The sequence below is a fragment of the Perca flavescens genome, chromosome 6 (assembly GCF_004354835.1).
Source record: "Perca flavescens isolate YP-PL-M2 chromosome 6, PFLA_1.0, whole genome shotgun sequence".
NCBI lineage: Eukaryota > Metazoa > Chordata > Actinopteri > Perciformes > Percidae > Perca > Perca flavescens.
Genome location: NC_041336.1, coordinates 9,227,185 through 9,253,025, shown reverse-complemented (window position 1 = coordinate 9,253,025; position 25,841 = coordinate 9,227,185). Strand labels below are relative to the sequence as shown.

The 25,841-nt window shown below is 43.1% G+C and overlaps 1 protein-coding gene across 1 annotated transcript in view; it reads left to right on the top strand.

The window, feature by feature from the left end:
* Positions 1-316: 316 nt before the first annotated feature.
* Positions 317-25,841, top strand: part of dpy19l1l (dpy-19-like 1, like (H. sapiens)) — a 32,148-nt gene continuing 6,623 nt past the window's right edge. The window contains exons 1-17 of the mRNA XM_028580741.1: positions 317-754; positions 1,178-1,202; positions 1,303-1,390; positions 3,452-3,589; positions 4,732-4,852; positions 8,289-8,382; positions 8,637-8,694; positions 9,372-9,463; positions 11,450-11,549; positions 12,733-12,810; positions 17,090-17,176; positions 17,455-17,514; positions 17,884-17,964; positions 20,471-20,572; positions 21,287-21,358; positions 23,670-23,749; positions 23,950-23,974. Coding sequence (XP_028436542.1) covers positions 532-754; positions 1,178-1,202; positions 1,303-1,390; positions 3,452-3,589; positions 4,732-4,852; positions 8,289-8,382; positions 8,637-8,694; positions 9,372-9,463; positions 11,450-11,549; positions 12,733-12,810; positions 17,090-17,176; positions 17,455-17,514; positions 17,884-17,964; positions 20,471-20,572; positions 21,287-21,358; positions 23,670-23,749; positions 23,950-23,974 — 1,524 coding nt within the window. The 5' untranslated portion in view covers positions 317-531. The remainder of the gene's footprint in view (positions 755-1,177; positions 1,203-1,302; positions 1,391-3,451; positions 3,590-4,731; positions 4,853-8,288; positions 8,383-8,636; positions 8,695-9,371; positions 9,464-11,449; positions 11,550-12,732; positions 12,811-17,089; positions 17,177-17,454; positions 17,515-17,883; positions 17,965-20,470; positions 20,573-21,286; positions 21,359-23,669; positions 23,750-23,949; positions 23,975-25,841) is intronic.

The window sequence follows — 25,841 nt, the reverse complement described above, 5'->3', positions numbered from 1 at the left end:
CCAAGGGTGTAACTTTGGTTTGAGAAGTGGACACACACACACACACACACACACACACACACACGCACGCACGCACACACACACACACACACACACACACACACACACACACACACACACACACACACACACACACACACACACACACACACACACACACACACAGTGTCGAAAAAAACGGTAGAGTTAGTCAACTGCAGAGTGATAGAGAAAGACATTATATCTCTATGGCTCTGGTCAACTGGTTACATCTGTACTGTTATGCAACGTATTGTTACGTCGCTACTTGGCGTTGTCATGGTTACCACCAGAAGCTCTTTGCAGGGGCGCTAAACGGCCAGACGGGGGCGAAGCTTCCTAAGATTTCTACGAGTGTCTGAAGCGAGGAACCAGTGAAAGCATCACTCAGGAAGGGTAGTACGAGGGGCAGATCCGAGGACCAGATACGAGCAACTGTGGTGCTGCTTAGCTCACACCTCCGGTTCTTTTCAACGGCGCCTCACTGCCTAACCTCGACTCTTCCTGGAGATCATGGTGGCTAAAACCAGAAAACAGTCCGGGAAGAGTCCGGCGACCCAGACTGACCGCGACAAGAGCCCGCTTGTTTCGCCCCATAGCAAAAGTAACGTTAGGCGACCAGGCAGGGAGGGCAAAGCTTTCAACAGCTCTCATCCAAACGGGCTCTCGGGCATCAGGCACAAGCTCGGGCTAACTCCCTCTGGAGCCGCGAAGCTGGGAATCACTCTTCTCCTCGGTAAGTTAGGACCGTTAGCCAGCTAGCTCCTCCTAGCTAACGGCTACTAACGTAGTCTATACTAGTAACTTAGCATTTAGCGTATCCGCTAAAATTAAGTTATCTCCGCTGCTGATTAGTTGGCTAACGTTAGCTCACCTGAACGCTAGCTCACCAGCGTTAGCTACCTATTGTTGCTCTTCATTTCAATCGCACTAAAGTAGTCCGTGTTCCTCTCTGCGTATGTGACATGTTAGTTCCACACGTGTTAACATGTTTTCTGGCAAGGGTCAAGCTAATGTTAACATGATTTCTCTTCAATATGCACCACCGTAGCCACCCGCAACATTGTATAAGCCTTCACCCCCTGTGTTTATGCCTTCTTTCTGGACCATAAAGAAGCATTACTTTGCAGCACTTAAAGTTGATTCTCTCTGTCCACAGCTGCTCTGACTGGCTATCTCCACTGGTGAGTTGCTCTCACAGCATGTTATTACTGCTCATGCATCACTGCTGTGTTTACTTGTGGATGCAGCTCTTGGCTCACATATTTCTCCTCCCATGGTTAGGCATCATCTCTCACAGCTGTTTGAGAATGACAGACACTTTTCACACTTGTCAAACCTGGAGAAAGAAATGGCTTTCCGGACAGAAATGGTAAATCCTCTTATTTTTTGTAATTGGTATGCACTAATAAGCCAGTACTGTTTGAGTTTAAGTGCATAGCGTCTTAGGCAGTGTCCTCATCTAGGATCCTTAGGACTGAAGACTGGTGTATCTGGTAATGCTTGTTTAGGGTTGGGCATCGAGAACCGATTCCTATTTGGAATCGTTTCAAAAATTACGATTCCATCGGAATCGTTTCTTTATTGGAATTGTTTGGAGGATTTGGTTTCAAATCTGATCACGGGTTCAGAATTTAACATGCGCATGTTTTGGTTTCCGTAGCGGCCAGGTGCTTGTTGTGTTGCAGCCTTGGAGCACAGTAAGCGGTGCTCTGGTGTGGCTTTATATTAAATTGAAAAGCCCCGTCAAATTGCAACCCACCTTTGAATCAAAATAAATCTTTCCTCTTATTTGTGAAATAAGCATGTGACCCGTTTCAACTCCACCCCTCAAAGAATCGAGAATCGAAAAGAACCGGAATCGGAAAGAAGAATCGGAATTGGAATCAGAATTGATAATATCCAAACGATGCCCAACCCTATGCTTGTTATAGGCTTGTTTTCAAAGGAAGAAATGTATTAATTATGAAAATAATGGGCAGATTAATAATAATACAAATAACCATGAGTTGCAGCCCTAGTCACCATAAAGGCACATTTGCCTTCTGTTACACTCAGCCTTGAAAAAAGTATGCAGTGTCACAGTTCCAATGTGTGTTATAAATAAATATTGAGCAGAGCGAAGTGAGCGATGCTGCAGTTTGTAATCTGGTATTGTGGTGTTGTACAAAACAAGGTGATGACACCGAGCTAGAGTAGTGACATTGGCATTTCCAAACACCGTTTCTATTTAACAACCAAAAGAAAAGTTGAACAAAGGTGACCTGCGAGTCTGCCAGAGTTGGGCCCGGGCGAGGCAATCGCCTCCGAAAAGCAGGCTTTAATTTGTCAGCAGCATAGGCTTCAGTTAAAGTGAATGTGGGAGACAAAACGAATATTCAAGGCAGAAGTGTATGCAGCCATACTGACTCCATAGCTGCATCTCGTGTCTCTTAAATTGCCTCCTCGAGTCCACTTGCCTCCATTTCTAGCGTCTTCATCCCTCCCACCGAGGAGGCGCGGGAGAGACGCGAGCAAATCATGGGAGGAGAGAGGCAACGAGCAAATGCATTGTAGAGGGACGAGACATCCTTTCCTCTGAAGCGTTGCATGAATTCTTCAGCTGTTTGGGCGGAGTTAGCAGCTCCTTCAGCTGCACGGCTTCTGGGAAGGCTGCTCTCGTGTATCTTTGCTTATAGCTCCTCAAAGATCCCTCCTCGATGCTTGCTCCTCGGTCCTCGGAGCAGAAATAAGAGCTTTGAGACGGCCTTCACCGAGAAGGGACAGGAAAAACATCCGGTTCAGCCAAGGACCGAGGAGTCAAAGAGCTATCAAATAAAGGCCATGGGATGTACCCATTATCACCTGCAGAAAATCATCCTTTCCTTGCACAATATTTCAAACAATATTGAACTTCAAAACTGATATTTGTGATTCTAACAATATACAAAGTGTTGGTGCATTCCTATTTTCTGTCGCTTTCCGTCATGACTCAAGGGCAAAATCAGCAAATGTTACTTAATGTAGCATATGTTTTAAGCATCACTATAACTGTGTAAAAGTTCTCATTCTTATTCAACATGCAGCACAAGCTTCATGCCCTTTTTTAGAGATGTGAGACAGTAAAGGTGATGATTTTATCACATGCAAACTGAATATTTTTCTTCCCTCGCCCCTGCTGTGTGCTACAGTGCCAAATGTGCTGCGAACTGTTGCCATCTGCTGAGTCTGTTTGACTCACTTTTGTTTCCTCTGTCTGAGTTGTTTGTTGTGGCGCAGTTATATTTAGTGTATGTCTCTCTCTCTCTCTCTCTCTCTTTAAGCATCTCCTTTTTTTTCTTTGTCTTTTTGTTCCTCCGCTCTCTCCCTTGACATTTTTATTTAAATTTCTTTCTAATTTTGAGTTTTTATGTATGAGTTTAGTCAAGTATTAATTATGTTCTTTTGGTTCCAGGGTCTGTATTATTCTTACTACAAGACCATCATTGAGGCTCCCTCTTTCCTGGATGGCCTCCACATGGTCATGAACGATCGGCTGACAGAGTACCCCCTGGTTATTAACACGCTGAAGAGATTCAATCTCTATCCAGAGGTAATGCTGATTTGGCATGCTATTGTAGTATATTATCAGACTTTAAAGTAATAATCCCGAAGACTTTCATGTTAAAGGTCTGTTAAGTCACTATCTATTGTCGGTAACGCAATGGTGATTGAGCCGATGGCCCTGTGATGAGCCCTTGCGTTTGCAGTATTGCGAACTGGGTGTGTGTGGCAACGTTTCTCGTTAAAAAAAAATCCAAAGCAGCGCACAGTTAGTGACCACAGTTATTTTATAATAATTCTAGTGTAAGGTCTGAAGCAGGCCTGGCAAACTAAGGATTCGGGTTATTCTGAGTCACTCACCAAACTGATCCGGGTTGCACGAGTCACTTGAGTCAGTATTGATCTATAGGCAAGCCGAGGCGAGCTTGCAATGTTTCGGACTGTCTGCTCGACCTAATTGCATTTTAACGTACTACATTTATACACCAAAACCTACAGTAGGCCTAGCTGGGCTACGTGCAGAACATTGTATGTTATTTCAGAAGTGAAAGAATGGCTGTTGTTGTTGATTTGCTTTAACCTGAGCGCGAGTGAAGTTCACTCGCTCGTCTGCTACAGAATTTTACACTCATGACAACGTAGCCGACTGACTAGTGCGGGAGCTAGCGGGTCGTCGAGGACTCGTGAGTCGTCGAGGGCTCGGGAGTTCTCGAGTGGTCTGTGAGCTTGCAATGTTTCCGGCTCTGAGTCTGCGGGTCGGGAAGTTGTGTCTCGGACTGTCTCTCTGCTCACTCTGAGTTGACTTGTGGAGTTGTGGTTGTCTATGGAATTGTAAGTTATAAAGCTTTTGGGAGCTAAGATGGCTAGGACTAGTAGTAGCTAATGTTGCAAGAGGTTTGTATGTGGGGCTGTTATCCTTTTTAGAACTGATCCAAGTTAATGATACCAGAGACTCGCGACTTGTGAGTTAATTGAACGAGTTGGGTTAAAGATCTGAGTGAATCACGACTCAAATAGGTTTAGTCTGAAAACAATAACAAAAAGCCACCCCATGCCGCTAAAACGCGCTCTGTCTGAACAGGACCTAATGCTGGCAGGGAACATAATGGAATTTGTACACGTACAGATCTGGGATTTAAAAAAGTGTTTAAACAGGCTTCACACTGATTCTGATCCGTCTCTGCTCCCCAGGTGGTCCTGGCAGGCTGGTACCGGATGTACACCGGTGTAATGGGATACTTTGGGATCCCCACAAAGATGTGCTGGTCCATCAACAGAGGAGAGGGACTCAGTCCTGTGGACAGCTGTGAAGGTACAGACTGTTGCCTTGGAGCTGTAGTCTGATCTGCAAATACTCTTATATACACACACACACACACACACACACACACACACACACACACACACACACACACACACACACACACAGACAGCAGGTTGAATGATGACTACATTACACAGGCAGATAGTTTCACTGTGACCTGGAGCTACACTAACATTTAAAATACTCACACAGTCTTGCGCTGAATTGACTGGATGACTAATTTCTTCACAGACTTTGATGATTCTCTTCAGTTGTGGACAGATGTGGTCAAAACAGCCTCATAGGGATATGGCAGTTAAGAGAAAATGTATACATTTAACAGAAGGAATAGAACAAAAGGCAACGCACAACATATTTTTGCTTAATATGTCTAATACTTTTTTTTTCTTGAATTGTTGTTGAATTGTTTAGTCTATGAAAATAACGACAAAAATGCCCAGAGCCCAAGATGACCTCATTAAATTGCTACTTTTGTCCATCCACAGTACGACAATCACATACGTTCAACTTGAAATCCGATCGAATGACAAAAAGCTTAGCATAGAGACTGGAAACGGGGGGGCAGCTAGCGTGGCTCTTTTCCAATGTAACATTTGCCCTCCAGCTCCTCAAAAATGATTGCTTGTCTATCTAAATGGTTGTCAATTAATTTTCTGTCCACTCATCAATTAATCAACTAATTGTTTCAGCATTATTATCAATTGAAATAGAAAATAAATGGAGGTGAGGGAATTCTGAGATTGACAAATAATAAGCTCACAAATTCATGTCAGGCATAAGTTGACATTAAAGATCTAAATGAATTGGTAGAACAACACAGCCAGGGAAATGTGTTTATTATAGTAGCCCTGAGGGAAAGACAAATGCTTTTTAACCTATTACAGACAAACAGTTTTCTGGTATTTGTTTGCAGGAACATTTCCGAGACGGATAAATCCGCTGACAGTAAACAAGCAAAAACTGTTGTCAGCTTTCCGTTGCAGAGCTGCAATCTGTGTGTTTCTGTCAGTCTCATTAGTGAGAGCGAGGCACCCTCGGTTCAATGTACTCAGGCTGTTTTCACAATGTTTACACAAACCTGACGCACACGCTGCCTTGCATAAGAGCTAACCGTCAGAGAAGTGGGAACATTTCCTGTAAATGTCGGCTGGTACATTATGTTGTGAGATGCAGGAAGGCAACATTTTACTTCACTTTAATACTGAGCTGCTACGGGAACCAGCGCCGTGATTTACCGACAAGTCGACGGCTCTTAGTCATGTCAACACATTATTGCACCTTGTTAGTCCTTTCCAATCTTTTCTGTGAACCTGCTAATGTAGTGAGGTGAGGTGTATTTGCGTCTACCCACTAGGTCTCTGAGTACAAATTTGAGGAACCTAACGTTCTGTATCAAAAAGGGGGACCCATTATTATTCAGTGTAATATATTCTTATGTCTACTGTTTCCATTAGGTCAACACCCTTGCTGGTCAAATATGCCACATAGTCTCACTTACTGATGCAAGTTCAGCTTTAGTGTAATCTAAACATGAGATCTATTTGATATTTGTAGACTTCCGTCTGCAAAGAGAAAGTTTGGTTTATTTCCTTCCCTGCCCTGTAAAAACAACCTCTAGTCCGATTCAAACTGATCCTTAGTCTCTCCCGACAGTGCTTTATTTGAGAGGTAACTGGAAGTGTGGGAAGAGAGAGACCGAGGGGGAATTACCTAAAACAAGTTGGATTCGAACCAGGGACTTTATGATCACACAGTATATGATATGTGTTTTAACCACACGGCCACCAGACCCTAAGCTTTTTATTTTATCTTCCACATTTGGACCGAAAACATGGCCTAAAGTGTTTGATGGAGCACTTACCGAACCCACTGGTTATGATTCTGCCGAACCCCAAACCGAAAGCTGTGCGTTTTTCATTTTATTTTATTTTAACTGTAAAAAATACAAAAAAATAGGCAACATTATGCCTGGCACACAAGTGGGAAAAACTATTTTTGACAAAGCCTATGTTTACCCTATCTCCTATAATCTACCTATAACCTATAATCCCATAAAGTAGGCTACCCCCATGCTCTATTTACATCGTAGGAAAGTACATCGCTATCGCCAGATGAGTGACAATTTTGTTTGGCAAATTTTCGCTAACCAGTGTATGATGAATGCATGTTGGGTGGGTGGAATTAGAAAGCTAATGTTAGCTAAGGAGCAGCAGCCGGCCGTTCGGTCGCTCCGCTCCCACCGTAGGGAGACTCCTTTACCGAGAAAACAGCTGACAGCCTGGGAGAGGCGCTGTCTGGTTAACACCAGTTTTTAGCTGTGACTGTCCTTCCTTTGCTGTACCTGGGGTTGCGGTCTGTAGATTCCTTCATGCACAACTCATATTCTTTTGGATGTTTCATATGCAAATGTCTTAACAGCGGCCATGTTGTGTATTGTTTAGGGTCCTCGCCACCACGAGACCAATCGGCATTGCAAATTTAACATGTAGCTCGACTTGAATGGCCTTCTTTTGACAGAAAGTACTGCCAAACAACACTTTTTCTGCTCTCAGTTCCATTTTCACTTTCTCACAGCCTACTGCCATTGCTCCTGCATTCCGTGTAGCTCCAACTACGTCATTACGTCGACCACGTAACTCTACAAAGAGTAGTGAAGTAACAAGATGGTTCAGTCCAAGATGGCGGAGCTGCAGCTCTGTCATGGGTGCGTTTGTTGGCAATGGAACGATCTATTGAGGTTCGCCTCATGTTACTTCTGTACTCTTTGGCAAGAGCAGAAACTCAACACGTTAGCCTCCTTTTCTCGCCTCTCATTACTTCTCTTTGGTAGCGTTGGGTTCGGTCGAAAAAAAGTCTAACGTTCGGCAGTACCCGAACTCCGTCAAAAAGCCCAAAGTTCTGCCGGAATTCCAAACCGAACTCTGGGTTCGGTGCATCCCTACTAAAAACAGGCCACAAAAAGCCTGCAGCAGGTGATTGGTTGGGGTTTGTGGCATCCTCACAGGAAGAGCACAGCACCATGGATCTGTCATCCTGGCCAGGAGCTCTGTAGAGACACTACCTGTTTCATGGGCTATTTTTGCACACTGACCTAACTTACAGTTTTGAGGAGACTTGTGCATGCCACCTTCAGACTGTAAGAGTGTGAGAGAGAGAGATGGAACCAGTCAATGTTCAGCAATTTTGGGGTTGATAAATGACGATCATTAAAATCATCGTCAAGTACTTCTTTTGTTCACCAACCAATCGTGTGTGTGTGTGTGTGTGTGTGTGTGTGTGTGTGTGTGTGTGTGTGTGTGTGTGTGTGTGTGTGTGTGTGTGTGTGTGTGTGTGTGTGTGTGTGTGTGTGTGTGTGTGTGTGTGTGTGTGTGTGTGTGTGTGTGTGTGTGTGTGTGTGTGTGTGTGTGTGTGTGTTGCACATTAGGGATGGGCGACCCGGCGTACTTCTACGTGGCCTTTGTGTTCCTGCTGAACGGCGCGATGATGAGCCTGTTCTTCCTTTACGGCGCCTACCTCAGGTAACTCCGCTCTCACTGCTGTCACGCTCAGGTGGGCATCGGAGACGAGATGAGGGATTTTTTATGGGCCATGTCTTTTCTCAGCAGTCAGCTGTCAGACCTAGACACAATACAGTTAACAGAGTGCAGCAGTTTGTCTCCTGTCAAATATGTATGTGAAACATGAGATGGAGGATGCTCCTTTCTGAATCTGTCCTTTGCTCTCTTGCCTCCCTTATCTTCTGTCCTCACTTTCCATTTTTTCCCCCGTCTAGTGGCAGTCGACTTGGCGGCATTGTTACCACGATGTGTTTTTTCTTCAATCACGGCGAGGTAAGTGCACTACCCTTACTGTCAGTGTCAGTGAGTCAGGAGAGCAAAACGCTTGTTGCTTTGTACTATAATTGTGCGCAATAATTCTCTCTGGTTGTATGTTACTGAAAAGAAGAGGGGCTCATTTTGTCCCTCAAAGGAGCTTAGCGTTGGTTTTCAGCTGGCACTTAAAGCTGAGTCCCTCCTCCCACCTTCTTCTCTCCAATTTCCTTCAGAACAAATAGCATGTCTCTGTTTTTCCCGATCGATATGCCGACATTTCAGTCCCACGCACACTCACAGGTGTTTCTCAGTCCCTGTCTTTTTCCTTCCCCTGAGTGCAGTAGTAGATTTTAGGAGCATCTGTGGCTTTCCCTTTTTTTGTTAATTTGAGGAAGCAGTGGGTTGGTAATGTAGCTGAGTGTTTCGAGGTGACAAACGTGTGACATTTTAGTGTAAAGTCAGTATAAATAGGGGATTTTATCAAGCGATAGAAAAAGGTTTCAAGAATGCGTGGCATCCTGGGAACAAAAAACTAGGGAAGTCCCGATTAAGCTTTTTTGTCCCCCGATCAGAGGCCTTTGACAAAGAATCTAATACGTATACATACCTAAATGGCACAGCTGTGATGTTTTGATTTGCTTTTGATTGTGCATGTTTGTTTTTTTGTCTGTGTGCATCTTCATGGATGTTCTCAGAGCACTCGTGTGATGTGGACTCCGCCTCTGAGGGAGAGCTTTGCCTACCCCTTCTTAGTCCTGCAGATGCTTCTTCTCACCTACATCCTACGGTAAACTCACCGCCAGCATCTCTGCCTCTAAATCACAGTGGTCCAGATTATCCTGCTATAAATCTTCTTCTTTTTTTACCCTGTTAGCAAATTATCCATATTACAACATTCAAAAATAATTTAATTTCTTTAAGTTTAATACAAAATCTCAACTTGTCTGGAGTCTTACCTGTGTAATTTAGTGTTTTTTGTTTTAATTCAGCAGTGAGCACACCTGAAGTATGCATTGTGCATTGAGCATACGCATATAGTTGGGGGGAGGAGGGAGGGGGGGTAAGGTGCATAGTTCTGAGACGCTATATACTTATATAAAAAAATATAAAGATAGATATGGTTTTATATACAGTACAGGCCAAAAGTTTTGACACACCTTCTCATTCAATGCTTTTCATTTTCATGACTATTTACATTGTAGATTCTCACTGAAGGCATCAAAACTATGAATGAACACATATGGAATTATGTACTTAACAAAAAAAGTGTGAAATAACTGAAAACATGTATTATATTTGAGATTCTTCAAAGTAGCCACCCTTTTCTTTTTTATTAATAAGGGAAAAAAATCCACTAATTAACCCTGACAAGGCACACCTGTGAAGGTAAAACCATTTCAGGTGACTACCTCATGAAGCTCATTGAGAGAACACCAAGGGTTTGCAGAGCTATCAAAAAAGCAAAGGGTGGCTACTTTGAGGAATCTAAAATATAAGACATGTTTTCAGTTATTTCACACTTTTTTGTTAAGTACATAATTCCATATGTGTTCATTCATAGTTTTGATGCCTTCAGTGAGAATCTACAATGTAAATAGTCATGAAAATAAAGAAAGTAAGTAGTAATGATATTGCACAGTAATGAAATTGCACAGAATTTTCAATATTTTCAAAAGTATTAAATATTAAATATTGCACAGTATGTGGGTAGAAGAAAGGCCAGGGGTTGGGGGGTAAGACTGTGAAGTCATTTCATGTGTGAGTTCAAAGTGGTTATGGCTTTTGTTAGTGCTCGTTCTGATGCACCTGTAGCGCCTCCCTGAGGGCAGCAGGTCAAACCAATCAGAGCCAGGGTGGGGGGGCTGTCCTCGGTGAGGTTTTCTGCCCTGCTGAGGCAGCGGGAGGAGTACGTGTCCATAAGGGAGGGGAGAGGGCAGCCAATGATCTTCTGTGCTGCTTGTTTGTACGTTGTAATGTGTAATGGTTTATTGAAAAATGTAACCTTTTCTTGAGGGAGGAACCCTAAACCCTCTGTCAAATACGTGTGCCTAAGTCTTCCTCAAACTTAGGGAAAACACTGCCAGTGTCATCACACACTCCCAAATCTGATCATCTCATCAAACATGCAGCTTTCTAACTTTTAATGGAGCACGGTGGATCACTGTACAGTGCACTACTTTGGTATTCACTCTCCAGATCTTATTGTGAATACCTGAAATCTTTGGAAAAACCAAAAAAACATGGGCAAGCATCTGGTGTTCTTTTTCATTTTAACACCCTGTTTAGATGCGTGAAAAAACAGAAGTAAAACATGGCCAAACAGCTGTTTCCTTGTCACATTAAAGTAAGACATGCTACAATTGTCCCTGCGTGTTGTGATCGCTGGGGGTGAAGCTCAGCTCGCTTCTGTTGTCTGCTAAATCGTGCACCGAAGCAGGCAGCGTGCTGAGCTAATGTACTTGTCACTAGCAATCTTTGTCATTGCACATCAACTAGCGGACGCCGCCTTGTGTTATGTGAGTGCAGTCCGTAAACTATGACTCCTTCCACCACCAGCTTTAAAAAGGAGAATGAACTCTGTGTCATATTTCTGAGGCTGGCTCGGTGCATAACCGGGCCTTTGTAGGGATGGAAATTGAATGTGTGTGTGTGTGTGTGTGTGTGCTTGTGTGTGCTTGTGTGCGTTTTCTCAGCCGTCTTAATGCATCTTCTCTTATCTCCTTTTTTTTTTTTTTTCTCTCTCTCTCCTCCTCTGTCTCTCTTTGCTCCCCAGGACACGGAACCCGAGCAGGACGGCCATGGTCGCCCTGGGCATCTCCAATTTGTGCTTTATGCTGCCTTGGCAGTTCGCCCAGTTTGTGCTGCTCACTCAGGTAGAGAGGCAGAGAGATTAGGGGGAAAATAGAGACTTTGAGAGAACAGAGCCTTCTGGTAAGGAAGGTGCATAGATTGCAGAAGTTAGCCAGGGTGGGAGAGATACGATATGGGCAGGAAAGAAAAGGGACAGAGCTGATGAAATTACCAGAATACATCTAATTTACATCCTTGTTTCATAAACCTCTCATAACAAACAGTAGGAACATATGCGTTTTAAAATCATTAGCATATTCCAGTGGAAAAAGTTGAGACTGTGAAAAAGAGATGCAGACACGCAAGTTAAAGAAAGAAGTGGTGGGCTAAAGAGTGTAGGCTGGCAGACGGAGTAGCCGGAGTTTGAAGCACGACTCCAGAATGAACGGGTCACCGCTGCGTGCTCGGCAGCAGTTAAGCCCACGCTGTCGGCGGCCCCCTCAGGGCACCGCAGCTTTATGGACACGAGACGAGTTATTTAACAGCTATTATTGCTTTGTTTTGTTCTTTTCAGCAGCTAATTGAGCCTGTCTGCCTCATCCACTGTGTGCGTAACAAATAGTGTATGTCCGCCCACACTGCTCACCCCTCAGTGTGGATGGAGTGTGAAGAAATATACAAAGTACACTCTGCTGGTTTTTAAAGTTTTTAGAATGACAAAGTTAATGACATTACTACGAATTTGCTGGTATTAATATCTATAGTATTGTGATACCTTGATCCAATTACAGGCGTGCGACCTGTACATAGCTATGGGACCTGGAATTTACCACACACAGAATCCTAGCTGTTACAACTTGATTATTCACATTTGCATTTAAATGGTGTATTTAAAACCTGAAAGTAAAATATAAACATCTTAACATTTTCTAATTAATTATATTTTCATATTCTGTTTTGTGTGCTAGACACCGCATAAGCTAATATCAAATGGACTAAAACTTATTTTGCAATACCGTTTAAAAAAATGTAATTAATCATTTAAGGGACATAATGAGGAAAATGTGATGATGTGGAAAGGTGTTTTTACTTTGAGTTATATAATGCATAATTGAAATGCAAATTGAAATAATGAAGTCGTTCTGTTTTTCTGGGGGGTAAATTTATGTCTTAGATAGCAATAGTGGAGCGATAACGGGAAATAAGCGGGGGATTATGTTTCCTGGAGTATATTGTTATGGTCGTCGATTTTTGTTTCCTTTCTAGGTGGCTTCTCTGTTTGCTTCTTACATCCTGGGTTATCTCGGCGCCGCCAAGATGCAATCCATCCTGGTCACTCATATGGTACAGTAGATGACCTTTCCAAAATCCCACATCAGTCCATCCATCCATCAGAGTGTTAAAGCTTTAGTGTGTAACTTTTTTTATATTAATGTTCTCATAATAATTAGTTCTCAGTACGGCTGCATTCAGAAATTGTTGTTGTCGGGCGACTTTCACGCGCAGAAACTCGAGTGATGATAATTAACTCTTCTAAAGAGTCCATCATGTTTTTTTTTAATCCTCTGTGTTTATCTTGGCTTCTAGCAACTGCGTGGAGGAGGGGTGGGCGATTAATGAAGGCTTGTGTCATGTGGATGCAACAACAGTGGTGTTGTCATTACTTCTCAAGGGGGAGCGTTAGAAACTATGCACTATAGCTTTAAGGGCCCTATTTAACGATCTAAGCGCACGGCATGAAGCGCCTGGCGCACATTCGTTTAGGGTGTGTCCAAATCCACTTTTGCTAGTTTGACGGCGAAGAAAAGGTTCCGTGCGCCGGGCGCATGGTTCAAAAGGGTTGTACTTAGTGTCTTCATTAATTCATAGGTGTGTTTTGGGCGTAACATGCATTAAACCAATCAGAGATCATCTCCCATTCCCTTTAAAAGCCAGGCACGTTTGTACCTTGGCACATTGCTATTATGATGGCGGATTTGCACCGAAATATTTTATTTGTAAGTGTGTGTGTGTGCGCCAGTGTGCTGTGCACGAGCCTAGGCGCATTTTACTAATTCGCTGTTAAATTAACAATGAAATCACTTCCCGCTGCCTCAAGATAGCAATCCGCCAAGAATGCACCTGAACACACCTCCCTGTAAGACCAGCACGCCCATGGGCGCACAGTTAGCAAAGACACTTGCGTCGGGCTTTGCGCTGCGCCGGGTTGCAAGATAAGGCCCTAAGAGTGTTTCTGTTCTCACTTTATATATTTATTTGTTACCGGTGCATCAAGCGGTGGCACCTCTGTAGCTTGGATTGATTCAACCGTGAAAATAATTATGCCAAAGCAACTAAACTACTAAGACAGATACAACAATATAATTAAAGAAGAATTCAAACGTGGAAAGGGAAGATGCAAATTATCTTTTTGTGCAGGTGAGACACAAAGGCACAGAATGAAGAGAGACAGGAAAGAGAGAAACGAGAAGTTATCCTGAGTAGAGGTTTTCGGTGGTTCATTTCGATTTGCTCAGTAGTTTGGTATATCACAAATGTCCATTAGCTTTCACTGTGTGTGTGTGTGTGTGTGTGTGTGTGTGTGTGTGTGTGTGTGTGTGTGTGTGTGTGTGTGTGTGTGTGTGTGTGTGTGTGTGTGTGTGTGTGTGTGTGTGTGTGTGTGTGTGTGTGTGTGTGTGTGTGTGTGTGTGTGTGAGGATTATGTGTTGTGCCCAACACAAGTGAAAGGCTTTCCAGCTGCTATCCTCTGAGCTGTAATGTGCTCTGCCCCGGCTCGCCTTATCTCGCTCAGCTCTTCGGCCGGAAGAATTTCATGAGCCGGCAGGAAGACACGCCAGCCGAGACAGGGACGACTTTTCTTTAGCATTAACGATGCCACTGCACGTGCACGACTGCCTTTTTAGCATGGAAGAGGGAGGATATGTGGACAACTCGCTTCACCCTGCCAAGGACAAAAGAATATCTGTTGATGTGTGTGTGTTTGTGTGTGTGTGTGTGTGTGTGTGTGTGTGTCATTCCATTTGGTCCCTCTCTTCCATATTCTTTCCCCCTAATCCCCTCAGCATGCCAGGCTGTTAGCCAGGACCCGGTGTGCTCCACAGATAGGGAGAAGGCCCTTTGTGGTAAGATGGTGGAGATTTGTGTCAGAGGAAGGCATATGCCTCTGCATAATTTAGCGAGCTTGGCTGCGATAACTTTGGCTTTGTGTGTTGCGTGCGTGTGTACGTGCGTGCATGCATGCATGCTTAAGAAAGATATCCAGACACAAAGATATGCATGTGTCCTCTATGAGCTACAGCGCTGTTAATGAGTCTTAATGAGCAGTGTCACTTTTGATCATCAACTGATCTGTCAGTTGTTAAGATAAGAAGGCTTTATTGACATCCTTCTATAAACAGTGCAGTGCAGTACAGAGAGGAACGAAATTGTGCTTGCCTGGTACAAGGGAAAAAGAATAACGCATATGGTGCAAACAATACGACACAGAAACAGGTACAGAACAAAATACAAGACAAGGTACACATACAGTATGCTATAAGCAACTGTAAAAATTGTGTTTGGGTATTTTTTCATGATTAACTGTTTCCGTAGGCTTTAAAATGACAAAACTAGTATAAATTGCGCAATCACAGTTTCTCAGATCCCAAGGTGACCCTTTTTAAATTGATCCAAACGCCCCAAATATTAAATTTACAATGATACAAAAAAGAAATACATTTTAGAAGCTGGAATTATTTGAAAATATTTAAAGGAACACACCGACTTTTTGGGAATTTAGCTTATTCACCGTAACCCCCAGAGTTAGATAAGTTGATACATACCTTTCTCATCTCCGTGCGTGCTGTAATGCTTTCTGACGGCTCAAGCGGCATCAGGCCAGCACAGAACATGCAGGTGAATGGTTCCAGCAATCCTACTGCTCCGAATAAGTGACAAAATAACACCAACATGTTCCTATTTAGATGTTGTGATTTGTAGAGTCACAGCGTGTACAAAAAACAACGTAACATGAGACACAGCCACCTTCTATCCCTTAACAAACCAGGAACTATATTCTTAGGTGGAAGAATATAGTACTTTGGCGGAGTGATATGCTCGCAGCAAGCCTGTCTGAGAATATAGTTCCCGGCTTGTTTACGGTTAGAAGATGGCTGTGTCTCATGTTACGTTGTTTTCTGTACACGCTGTGACTCTACAAATCACAACATGTAAATAGGAACATGTTGGCGTTATTTTGTCACTTTTGTCACAATTTGGAGCAGTAGGATTACTGGAACCATTCACCTGCAAGATCTGTGCTAAGCTAAGCTAATGCTGGAGCCGTCAGACAGCGTTACAGCACACATGGAGATGAGAAGGGTATGTATCGACTTGTCTTACTCTGGGGGTTACGGTGAATAAGCTAAAGTCCCAATAAGTCGGCGTGTTCCTTTTTAATATTGTATATAAGTTTTTTAAATGGCAGCTGCAACTGGTGAAGTACCCCCTTTCCCCTGGGTTGTAAGTGCCTGTCTACATAATGCAACAAGTTTGTGTTTGTGTCGCTCTACACTGTGGGATTAAGCATCAAGTGTTTATTAAATAAGGATTACATTTTCCTAGTGGCTGTGTATTCAAAGTTTACTGCATTGGTTTAAATCTCTGGAGTGTTTTACACTTAAGACAATGTATCCCAGACCAGCCTCCTGCTAACGAGAGGCAGATATGTTGTTGTGAATATGGAGTGTTTTATTGAGGCCACTGGTGTGGTGGACTTTCCATCTTATAAAACTCATGCTAAGTAAGTTGAGCCAATGGTATCCAGGTGTCATCCAGGTCAGTGTCCAACATGCGTAACCTCATAACCTTTCCAGGGAGAGGGGTTTTTCAACTTTGTGCCTCAATAGATGATGGGAGACGTAGCAGCTGTGTGATGCCGTGGCCATAGAGAAAGTGAACACCTAAAACATTTTGTCTGTGCTGAGATATTTGGCTGCCCGCAATATCTTTGTTTACCTTAAAGCTACAGTGCGTAGTTTCTGTCTCCCCCATGAGGAATTCTAAGTGATGACAACAAAACTGTCGGCACGTCCACATGACCCAAGTCTTCCGTGATCGCGCACCACCCCTCATCCACGCAGTTGCTAGTAGCCGAGGAGGACACGGAGGATTAAAAAAACATGACGGACTCTTCAGAAGAGGTAATTGTCTTCACTCGAGTTTCTGCGCAGGAAAGTCACTGGATGCCTCCAGTTTCTGAACATAACCATAGTGAGAAATACAGAGAGTTGTGTGGAGCTGATAGTCTTAATTAGCTTTGTAGCATCTCATTTGGCAACGGCTTGAATGTAACGGACGTTCATTAATATCAAAAAGTTACACACTAAAGCTTTTAAGGTTCTGCTAAACTTAATGCCTCCACCATGATTAAAAAAAAAATAAAAAATTCCCCACTGGGGATCAATAAAGAATAAAAAAACAAATACACCTTCAGGAAGATGGGAACTTCAGAAGTTGGGATGGCACCACACTGTACTGTGTCATCCAGCCAGACTCGCATGTTTGGCGTTCTGTCTAATCACAGCGACAGATCGCGCACATCAAGCAGGTGACCGTTCCTCTCCTACCTGTTCTCATCCTGCAGATCACTCTCGGCGTCTGCTTCGTCTTGATGTTTGGAAACTCCATGCTGCTCACGTCCTTCTACGCCTCCTCGCTAGTCTCCATCTGGGTGAGTTGGACCTTTTAGAGTCCAATGTACTGCTTGTACAGCTGTTGACGTTCCGAGATTTATCGCGTCAGTCTAGATAACTTCAATTTGATTAATGTATCCAGCTGGTCTTAAATAACAAACACATGTGTTTGAGTAAATGATATTGCAGAGGAAAGTGGAAATGAAAATACAAAACCATTGTTGAGATAATAGGTTTGTATTTTATCATTTTGGATAACTATGGATGATTTCTTTCGTGGTTTTGAGTTCTGTTTGGTATTTTTTTCTCTCTCCAGGCAATCATTGCATTAAGGGATCGATTTGCTCAAGTCTTTAAACCTGGCATCGTCATGTGGGTATGTAGAAATGACTTCTCCTTCTTGTGTTTAGAGGGGATACGCATCATTTTTGCCACTTTCTTATGGCAGAAATAACCAAATGTGGCTCATATTACATGTTTATATGCAGTATTTGAAACTATCATCTCCAGAAAAAAAACATGTTGTCGATTATGCAGCCTTAGTTTTGGGTCAGTTAGTTTGTTGTTAAAAGAGGTAAAAGATTGGAACTGGCTGGATTTTCTGGCCACTGTGTCCAGTCAACAACGGCCTACCTGGCTTTCTCCCAACTCTACAGTGCCTTGAAGGTGTTTGTGTGTGTCTGTGTGTCTGTGTGTGTCTGTACACATGTCAGCCTGACAGTGTGCATCTCTTCTCCCTCCTCAGCTCACGCAGGGTTTGGCTTGGGTTGGCTCCACCGTTCTGCTCAAATACATGCTGTCTACAGTCCTCTGTGCCTCTGATGATGTAAGCTGCAGAAACCTTACTATATGTATCTGGAAAAACTGCTAATATTCAGTTTGAAGTAGATTATATTCCTGAATAATATGTTTGACTTAAAGGTGCAATATGTAACATTTCTGCTTTAAAATGTCTAAAAATGACCATACCTATGTTATATATTTTTATGAGTTGTGTTCTTACACTATCCTAAATGTTTCCACCAAATGTCAAACCCAGAGAAATCTGTTATTTTATTTTCAGACACGGCACGTTTCCTCTAGTCGCCCGTCAGTGGCTTCATATAACCTTTCACCCTCCAGTTACTCTAACTTCCGTCAGAACACTGGCACCAAGATGATACGTTCAGGAGTAATTGTAAATCATACAATGTCACAGAAAAAAAATACTTGTAACTGTAATACTGCTTTTTTTTTGCCATACAGCATCATTTTGTGATTAATTACATCCCACTTTTTATCACATTAATACAACAGAGACCTTATCTATTTTGAAAGTTCAATATCGATACCAGCTTGACATTACTACAATGTGCTAACGTTGATGCTAAAGCTTTGTGGGTAACATTATGAGGTTACAACATCGTTCAATACGCTAATAGTTATTTTTAGTATGACTGTTTCGACCACAGCTAACAGGACTGAGCTAACCCACAAATAACTTCACTAGTAACGTTAACGTTAGCTGTATAGATAGACGATTAATCTAATGCTAATTTAGCCAAAGTAGCACACCCCGGTCTGTCTGCCTCACTCCCCCGGCGCAGAGAGACTCAGTCGGGATGACAGCTGACAACAGCCCCGGGACATATAGCTAGCTAGTTACCGTTAGCCCCCAGTCAGCTATCAGCCAGCTACTTCCATTACAGAAACCACCGGCCAAAACTTATCTCCAGTGCCTGGTGCTTACGACGCTAACGGCAGTTTAATTAAACGTCGGGAAACAGACTATATCAGACCCAGCACCGAGTCACAACAGCGGCAACATCCATAGCGGTAGCTAGCTACATCTCCGTAGCGCTACCGGTGTATGTGCCGAATTTCTCCCCCCTTCGCATTTAGCTGTCTTAATGGTTAGCTAAATTAACCCGACAAAAGGTAGGGGTTAAGCAGCAAAACGAAAAGTTAAGATTACTGAAAAGAGAAGGGGAGATAATTCCGGGCAGCTGGGAGATGTTCTGCTGCTGCACAACAGGCATCGACCGTCCTGGCTCGCTATCGCGGAGATTTCCCCGACAATCTCCACCCACACCCGTCTCTCAGCCTCGTTTAGTAGCTAGCTAGCGTTACAACAAACCCCGTCCGCCCCGGTGTTGAAACCTTCCAAAAGGTGACATTGATATGTGAAATATTTTGTGTTTTAGCTGCTGGCTACTGTTAGCTTGCCGGCTCACTAGCTAACTGATCAGCTACAAATAAAAATCTAATCAAGAAAAACGTAATTATGTTGGGGGAAACTGCAGCTATTTTATTAGAATAACATAAATAAACGTAACGTGAATAAACTTGAATGGTTAAACTCGTCCGTGAACAACCGGCAGCGAAGGTGTTTAACACTAAAAACTCCCATAATTCCACGCAACTTCACAACGTCATCAAAAGTCCAGTTTTACCATCCATTGTTTTGGTTGAGAGACCCCTAGGGGCAGAAAGTTACATATTGTACGTTTTAAAATCAAAGTAATGACTATGAAGGGTTCCTAGAAAAAGAAAGGAACATAGAAAAAGAATGTTTGTGTCCACATATCGAAAAGTTTTAATTGTTGCACAGATATGTTTTTAAATGTGGATCGGTTCATATAATGTTTAGCAATACACACTGCATTTGTTATTAAAGAAATGATATTCAAGTCATATTGTGTAGTCAACCTGTTATAATAATTACATTTTCAAGAATAGACAGAAACCACTGAAGATGTAATAATGTTAGTTTTTACTTGCAAGTAGAGTCAGTTTACAGCACTTGCAACATAAGTACAGAAAGTGAGTAACGGGAAGCCCCCTACATCAGCATATTTATGACCGAAATGTAATCATAATACAAAGTTGATGTCGTCAGTTGTTATCTGGTCAGCTTAGATGTCGTTGTCTCCTCTATCTGGTCAGCGTCGATGACGTCTCCTTTATCTGGTTAGAGAGACACATGTTCTGTCCTCAGGCCCCAGACAAGATAGCCAATGGCTCCATATTGTCTTGTGGGAGAGCAACCAGTATAATATGATATTCTTATGCAAACAGTTTTAATATTAATGAAGACAGTGGAATGCAAATCATAATTTATCTAACACAACCCTCAAGTGAAAACTTAGCTGCCAATGTTGAGATTGCTTTGTGAAGCTAACGGCCTATTTAACTGTTATATTGTTAAATGCCACCATCAGAAAAGGTCACACTGAACAATTAACAAGCATTTAAAAGTCAGGAAAGAGATCATTGTTAAAAAATGCAAAATGTATAGAAAAACATGTTTTGTAATGTTTTTTTATTTTTATTTATTTTTTGTCTTTTTCCAGGCTCACATCAGTGCACTGATCAAGTCTAAGTTCACGAGCTACAAGGACTTCCACACTCTGATGTACACGTGTGCTGCAGAATTTGACTTCATGGAGTTGGAGGTAAGGTCTGTTTATATCAAAATCTGGCCCTCGATCAGAGTTCCTATTTTTCATGCTTGAAGCTTTCACTGATAAAAATACAAGTCTCAGGTGGTTTGGTTTGAAACCCATTTCTTTTAATCAGGAAAAAAAAAAAAATAAAGCCTGCTGTTTTGTATCAAAGTGGCTGGTATTTTCTCACAGCAGGAGGGAGGCAGATCTGTGCTCTGAATTTAATGGGGGAATAGAAACCTAACAGCAGAACCTGGCAGCTTATTTTGAGTTGATTCTGTGCTACACAGCCGCCTGATTTCTTTCTTTATTTTATAAAGGACAACACACATTAATTAACATTTCTGTAAATGTGCCAGTGTTAGCCGGCCGGCTGTAGTCCTTTGGCCAGATGATTTTAGACCAGAGGAACACGAAACCGCAAGACATTAGTACAGGTTAAACTATACAAACAGAAGTCAACAAGACACCACACAGACAGCTAGAGCAACAAATAAGTTTTCTCAGTAAGCCATGCAGAGCTACAGGAAGCAGCAGGACATTAACAGTTACACATCAACAGTATCCCCATTCAGTATAAGAAGCCACGCAAGCATCAATACACAGCCAAGCAACATTTCACGTTTGTGTTTGCATGTCTGGACCGTGCATATAGCTGGTTAGAGTACAGTGAACAATATTAGATGTCGTACCTGACTGTGCCTCTGTCTCTCTCCCCCTCAGACCCCTATACGTTACCTCAGAACGTTGCTGCTGCCCATCAACATGCTGGTGGTTGCTGTCATCGCTTGGAGGGTAGGTTTTCGTGGAGCTATTCAGACAAACACTTTGATTTGTTTTCAAAGTAGCAGAACGCCCCCACACACACACACACACACACACACACACACACACACACACACACACACACACACACACACACACACCCTAAAAAGAAAAGCTTAACTACACAAAGTCGGCTGCAAAACAAAAAGAGGACCCTAAAGATAGTGTAGATCTGTCTTTGGTTAAATCCCAATCAGTAGATTCATTAGCTTAGATAAACTAAGGTCTTCTTCCTAGCTTTTTCCAGAACCACATCTCACGACAACAATACACTGTCACGTCATCACAAGCTGCAAAAACAGTCATAAAAGGGCTCGAATCACAAAAACCCTGACTCAGTAACACCTCAGTGATTAAGATGCGTGCCCACATACATCAAAATAAAAAAAAATGCCAACCTGGCATTAATGGCGGCTCCTTCAGAATACGATCTCATATTTTACGAGGATAGTTCACCGAAACGTGTGTCTGAAAACATTTTAAGCGAGAAATAGGCCGTGCAGTTGCTGAATCTGTCTTGATTTCAGATCGACAAAGGTCAGTTTGAAAGATTTTCGTCAGATATTAAGAGGCTGTTCGCCGCGCTCATACCACCAATCAGATTGGTCACGGAGTCTGGACTGCCCGCCTTTCGATTCTACGTGTCAAATCGGGGCCAAAATGAAGGCCGACAGCCCCTCCAACGGACGTCGGCACGGAACACACCCAACCGACTCAAGTCACTGACCTCGCCAGACTGTCCGACGGCCGATTATCGGCTTGGTGTGTCTCGGGCTTTATAGACCAAACAACTAATCGAGAAATTGAAAAAAAAAAACTATCAACAGATACGACAATGAAAAAAAGCATTAGTTGCAGCCCTGCATCTTGTAGTAAAATGCAGCACATAACATAAGAATCCTATATATGCATAACACCTGTCTTCGTTTGCACCATCCTTGGGAAATGAGGAGTCTTAGGAGTGTTGGCTGTAGTTAGAGAAATTGTACAGATGTGAAAAAGTGTCAGGCCTGCTGTATGAAGCCTCCCACGCCTTTCAGACCAGTACAGCAGGCAGTCAAACATGCAGTGAGCCGCTGGCAGGAAGACAAAACTGGGAGTTGATCTGCTCTGATTACTTAATTACCCCGGAGGAAAACTGCTTGCTGCTTTTTATATATTCAAGTTATATACTCTTTCGCTTTCAGGAAATTGCAGTGGTCTTATTTGCTCTGCATGAACCATCACCTTATCGTGGTGGAGAGGTTTGTGTGTCTCTGTGAACCTGAGGGCTGTGTTGTCTGGAGCTTTGTGCTCCTGGTAGGGTCTCCCAAGGCAAAGTGGTCTCAGGTGAGGGGCCAGACAAAGAATGGTTCAAAAACCCCAATGAAAAAGCTAAGCAGAGATGGAGTGACCCTGCCCGGAGGAAGCCGGGGCCCCGCCTGGAGCCAGGCCCAGACGGTGGGCTCGCCGGCGAAGCGCCTGGTGGCCGGGTTTGCCACGGAGCCCGCCGGGCACAGCCCGAACAAGCTACGTGGCAACTCCCTCTCCATCCCATGGGCCCACCACCTGTGGGAGGAACCGTTGGGGTCGGGTGCGATGCCACATGGGTGGCAGTGAAGGTCAGGGGCCTCGACGGACCAGACCCGGCAGCAGACGCTGGCTCTGGGGACGTGGAACGTCACCTCTCTGTGGGGAAGGAGCCGAACTGGTGCGGGAGGTGGAGCGCTACCGGTTAGATCTGGTGGGGCTTACCTCACGCACAGTCTTGGTTCTGGAACCATACTCCTGGATAGGGGTTGGACTCTTTTCTTCTCCGGAGTTGCCCAGGGTGTGAGGCGCCGGGCGGGTGTGGGGATACTCACAAGCCCCCGGCTGAGCGCCGCTGTGTTGGAGTTTACCCCGGTGGACGAGAGGGTCGCCTCCCTACGCCTGCGGGTTGTGGGGGGGAAAACTCTGACTGTTGTTTGTGCGTAGTTGACATTTACATGTGTAAAGTTATAAGCTTTGAGAAAGGAAGAACAGCGAGATTTATTCTGGATTCCTGAAGCATGAAACATTTTTTTTTGGCTTCAGAGAAAAAAGATATTTAAAGAGCTGCTCTTTATGTAGTCTAATCTCATTACGCCTTGCCCACGCTAAGCCAAGAATACTTAAGTCGATTTGACAAAGCATGGTATGCAGTACATGAGCAAGCTGTTAGGAAGATCTTCTCCTACGGTGAACTCTTTTTTTTGTGTGAAAACATGACATTTGAAGGAATCTCCTTTTGCATTTCATTCTAACCATTTGTCCTTTTCAGACGGTCCAGGATATAGTGCGGTTCCTGAGGGACGGAGGGAAGGCGTCTGTCAAGCCTGATGATGTTGATGAAGCTGCAGGGTGAGTGTCCTGAGGCCTCCTCCCTGGCCATGTTGCTCATTTTAACTATATTTACAGTTGACTCTATCAATTACTAACAGATTATAATAGGGGAAATAGCAATTCTTTTTTTAAATGTGTTTTATAAAAGCTTTTAATATAGATATTTTGTCCCAAGTGGGCATCTGAGTTCATGTATTTCTGTCTGTTCTGTGTTGCAGGTCTGAAATAGCTGCAAGAGGAGAGGTGAGACAAAATACTTTTCCACATCCTTTATTAATATTAAGCATACGCACAAGCGTTATCTTGATAAAACCTCAATGTGAACTCGTGGGCTCTTTTTTATTTATTTTTTTGCAGCGTTGTTCCATTTTTCTAAATCTGTTTTATTTGATTATATTCCTCCAGCGCAGTAACATCTGCTCAGTGACTATGTCCCTAAGTGGTTTTCATCCCTTTTCTCATTACTAAGAAATGAAAGGCAGCTTCCCTTCTACTCAGAAGTCTCCCCGTGCTGCCTATTGTCAACTCTCTCTCAGCGGCTGCATGTCATTTTTCTGTAATATCCCTCCCAGGGCAGGGAAACGTTCAGATGTTCATCCACCAGCCACAGTGTTTGGAAGTTTCCAGAGTGTCCCAGATAATTGCTTTAACGTTTCTGTATGGATCAATGAGTAACCGTGCAGAGCCCCGAGGGTGTTCTCACGATCAAAGCATCATGAAAATGTCATTATACAGCAAATTAAGCTTTTTTTGAGGTCCATTTTAATTGGAGGATAGCTGCCTCTGAAGAGATCATGGCTTCACTGACAGCAGGGCTGCAACTGGCTGTCACTTTTTAAGAAATTTAGAGCACAAAATTCATACAAATGAATTGGGACGCAATTCACCAACCTACGCTTCCGTTCATTCGTAGTGCCTCCACTGCCTTAAAGGACAATTCCGGCGCAAAACGGACCTATGGGTTAATAACAGATGCGTACCCCCTTGATCGCTCTCTGGGATATGTTTTCATGCTAATCGAATGTGTTCGTAGCTTGAAACAAGCTAGCGCGGACCGCTGATTAGCTTACAACGCTAGTATTCGGGGCACAGGGAAAGTAAAAGCAAATCGCTAATTATACCACTAAAAAGGCTCAAAATATTACCACACGTCAACGGTAGCGTAATGAGGGTCCCTAAATGTTAAACGAAGCATTGAGAACATTGTAAGTGTACAGACAGTTTAGAAAGACAGTAGCTCCCGAGACGGCGGCCGCCTGTAAACTGTCCGCTAATATCAACTCTCGAGTCACTGTCAGTCTTTACATCAAGGCAAAACTAGGGAATGCAAATTAGGACAACTATGTATCAGCATGCAAGGTCATTGGTATTATGCTGTACCCAAAAAAAAAAGGAGCCTAGTCTTAGTCTGGAGCCCTGCATGTCATGAATTTTATTTTTTAGATTTATTTATTTAAAAGGGACAACGCACATTAATCAACATGAGTACAGAGTCCCAACATGTAAATGTGCCAGATTTAGCCATACAGGCTAATTTTCATCTGCAGTCCCTAGCAGGTTGATGGCTTAAAACGATACGCTACAACAATACAACAAATACACATAAAACAAGAAAGACATAGACGAGTAAAATGTCACAACCACTATTCCAGATCATGACTACTGGCAGGTTGATGGCATGAGAAAAACATAACACAAGTATCATACACAGTGGACACCGGTCAAAGTACATTAGGACACACATTAGAACACATCAACAACACGTAAGCACACACAGAGACACAACTATAGCGATAAAGACAAACACATTATTCTGTATTATGGCAGCATAAATACTCATGTAAAATGTACTTTGTAATATCATATTGCAGCAATGTGAAATCTAACTAAAGCTGTTTTTAATACTCCAGAAATGTGAAGCCAGTTGTGTTTTGGTTGAAACGACCTGTTCTGAGTTTTGTGTTTGTCTGTGTTTAACTGCCTCGGCTGCTGAGGAGATTAGATTCCGATGTGTGTGTGTGTGTGTGTGTGTGTGTGTGTGTGTGTGTGTGTGTGTGTGTGTGTGTGTGTGTGTGTGTGTGTGTGTGTGTGTGTGTGTGTGTGTGTGTGT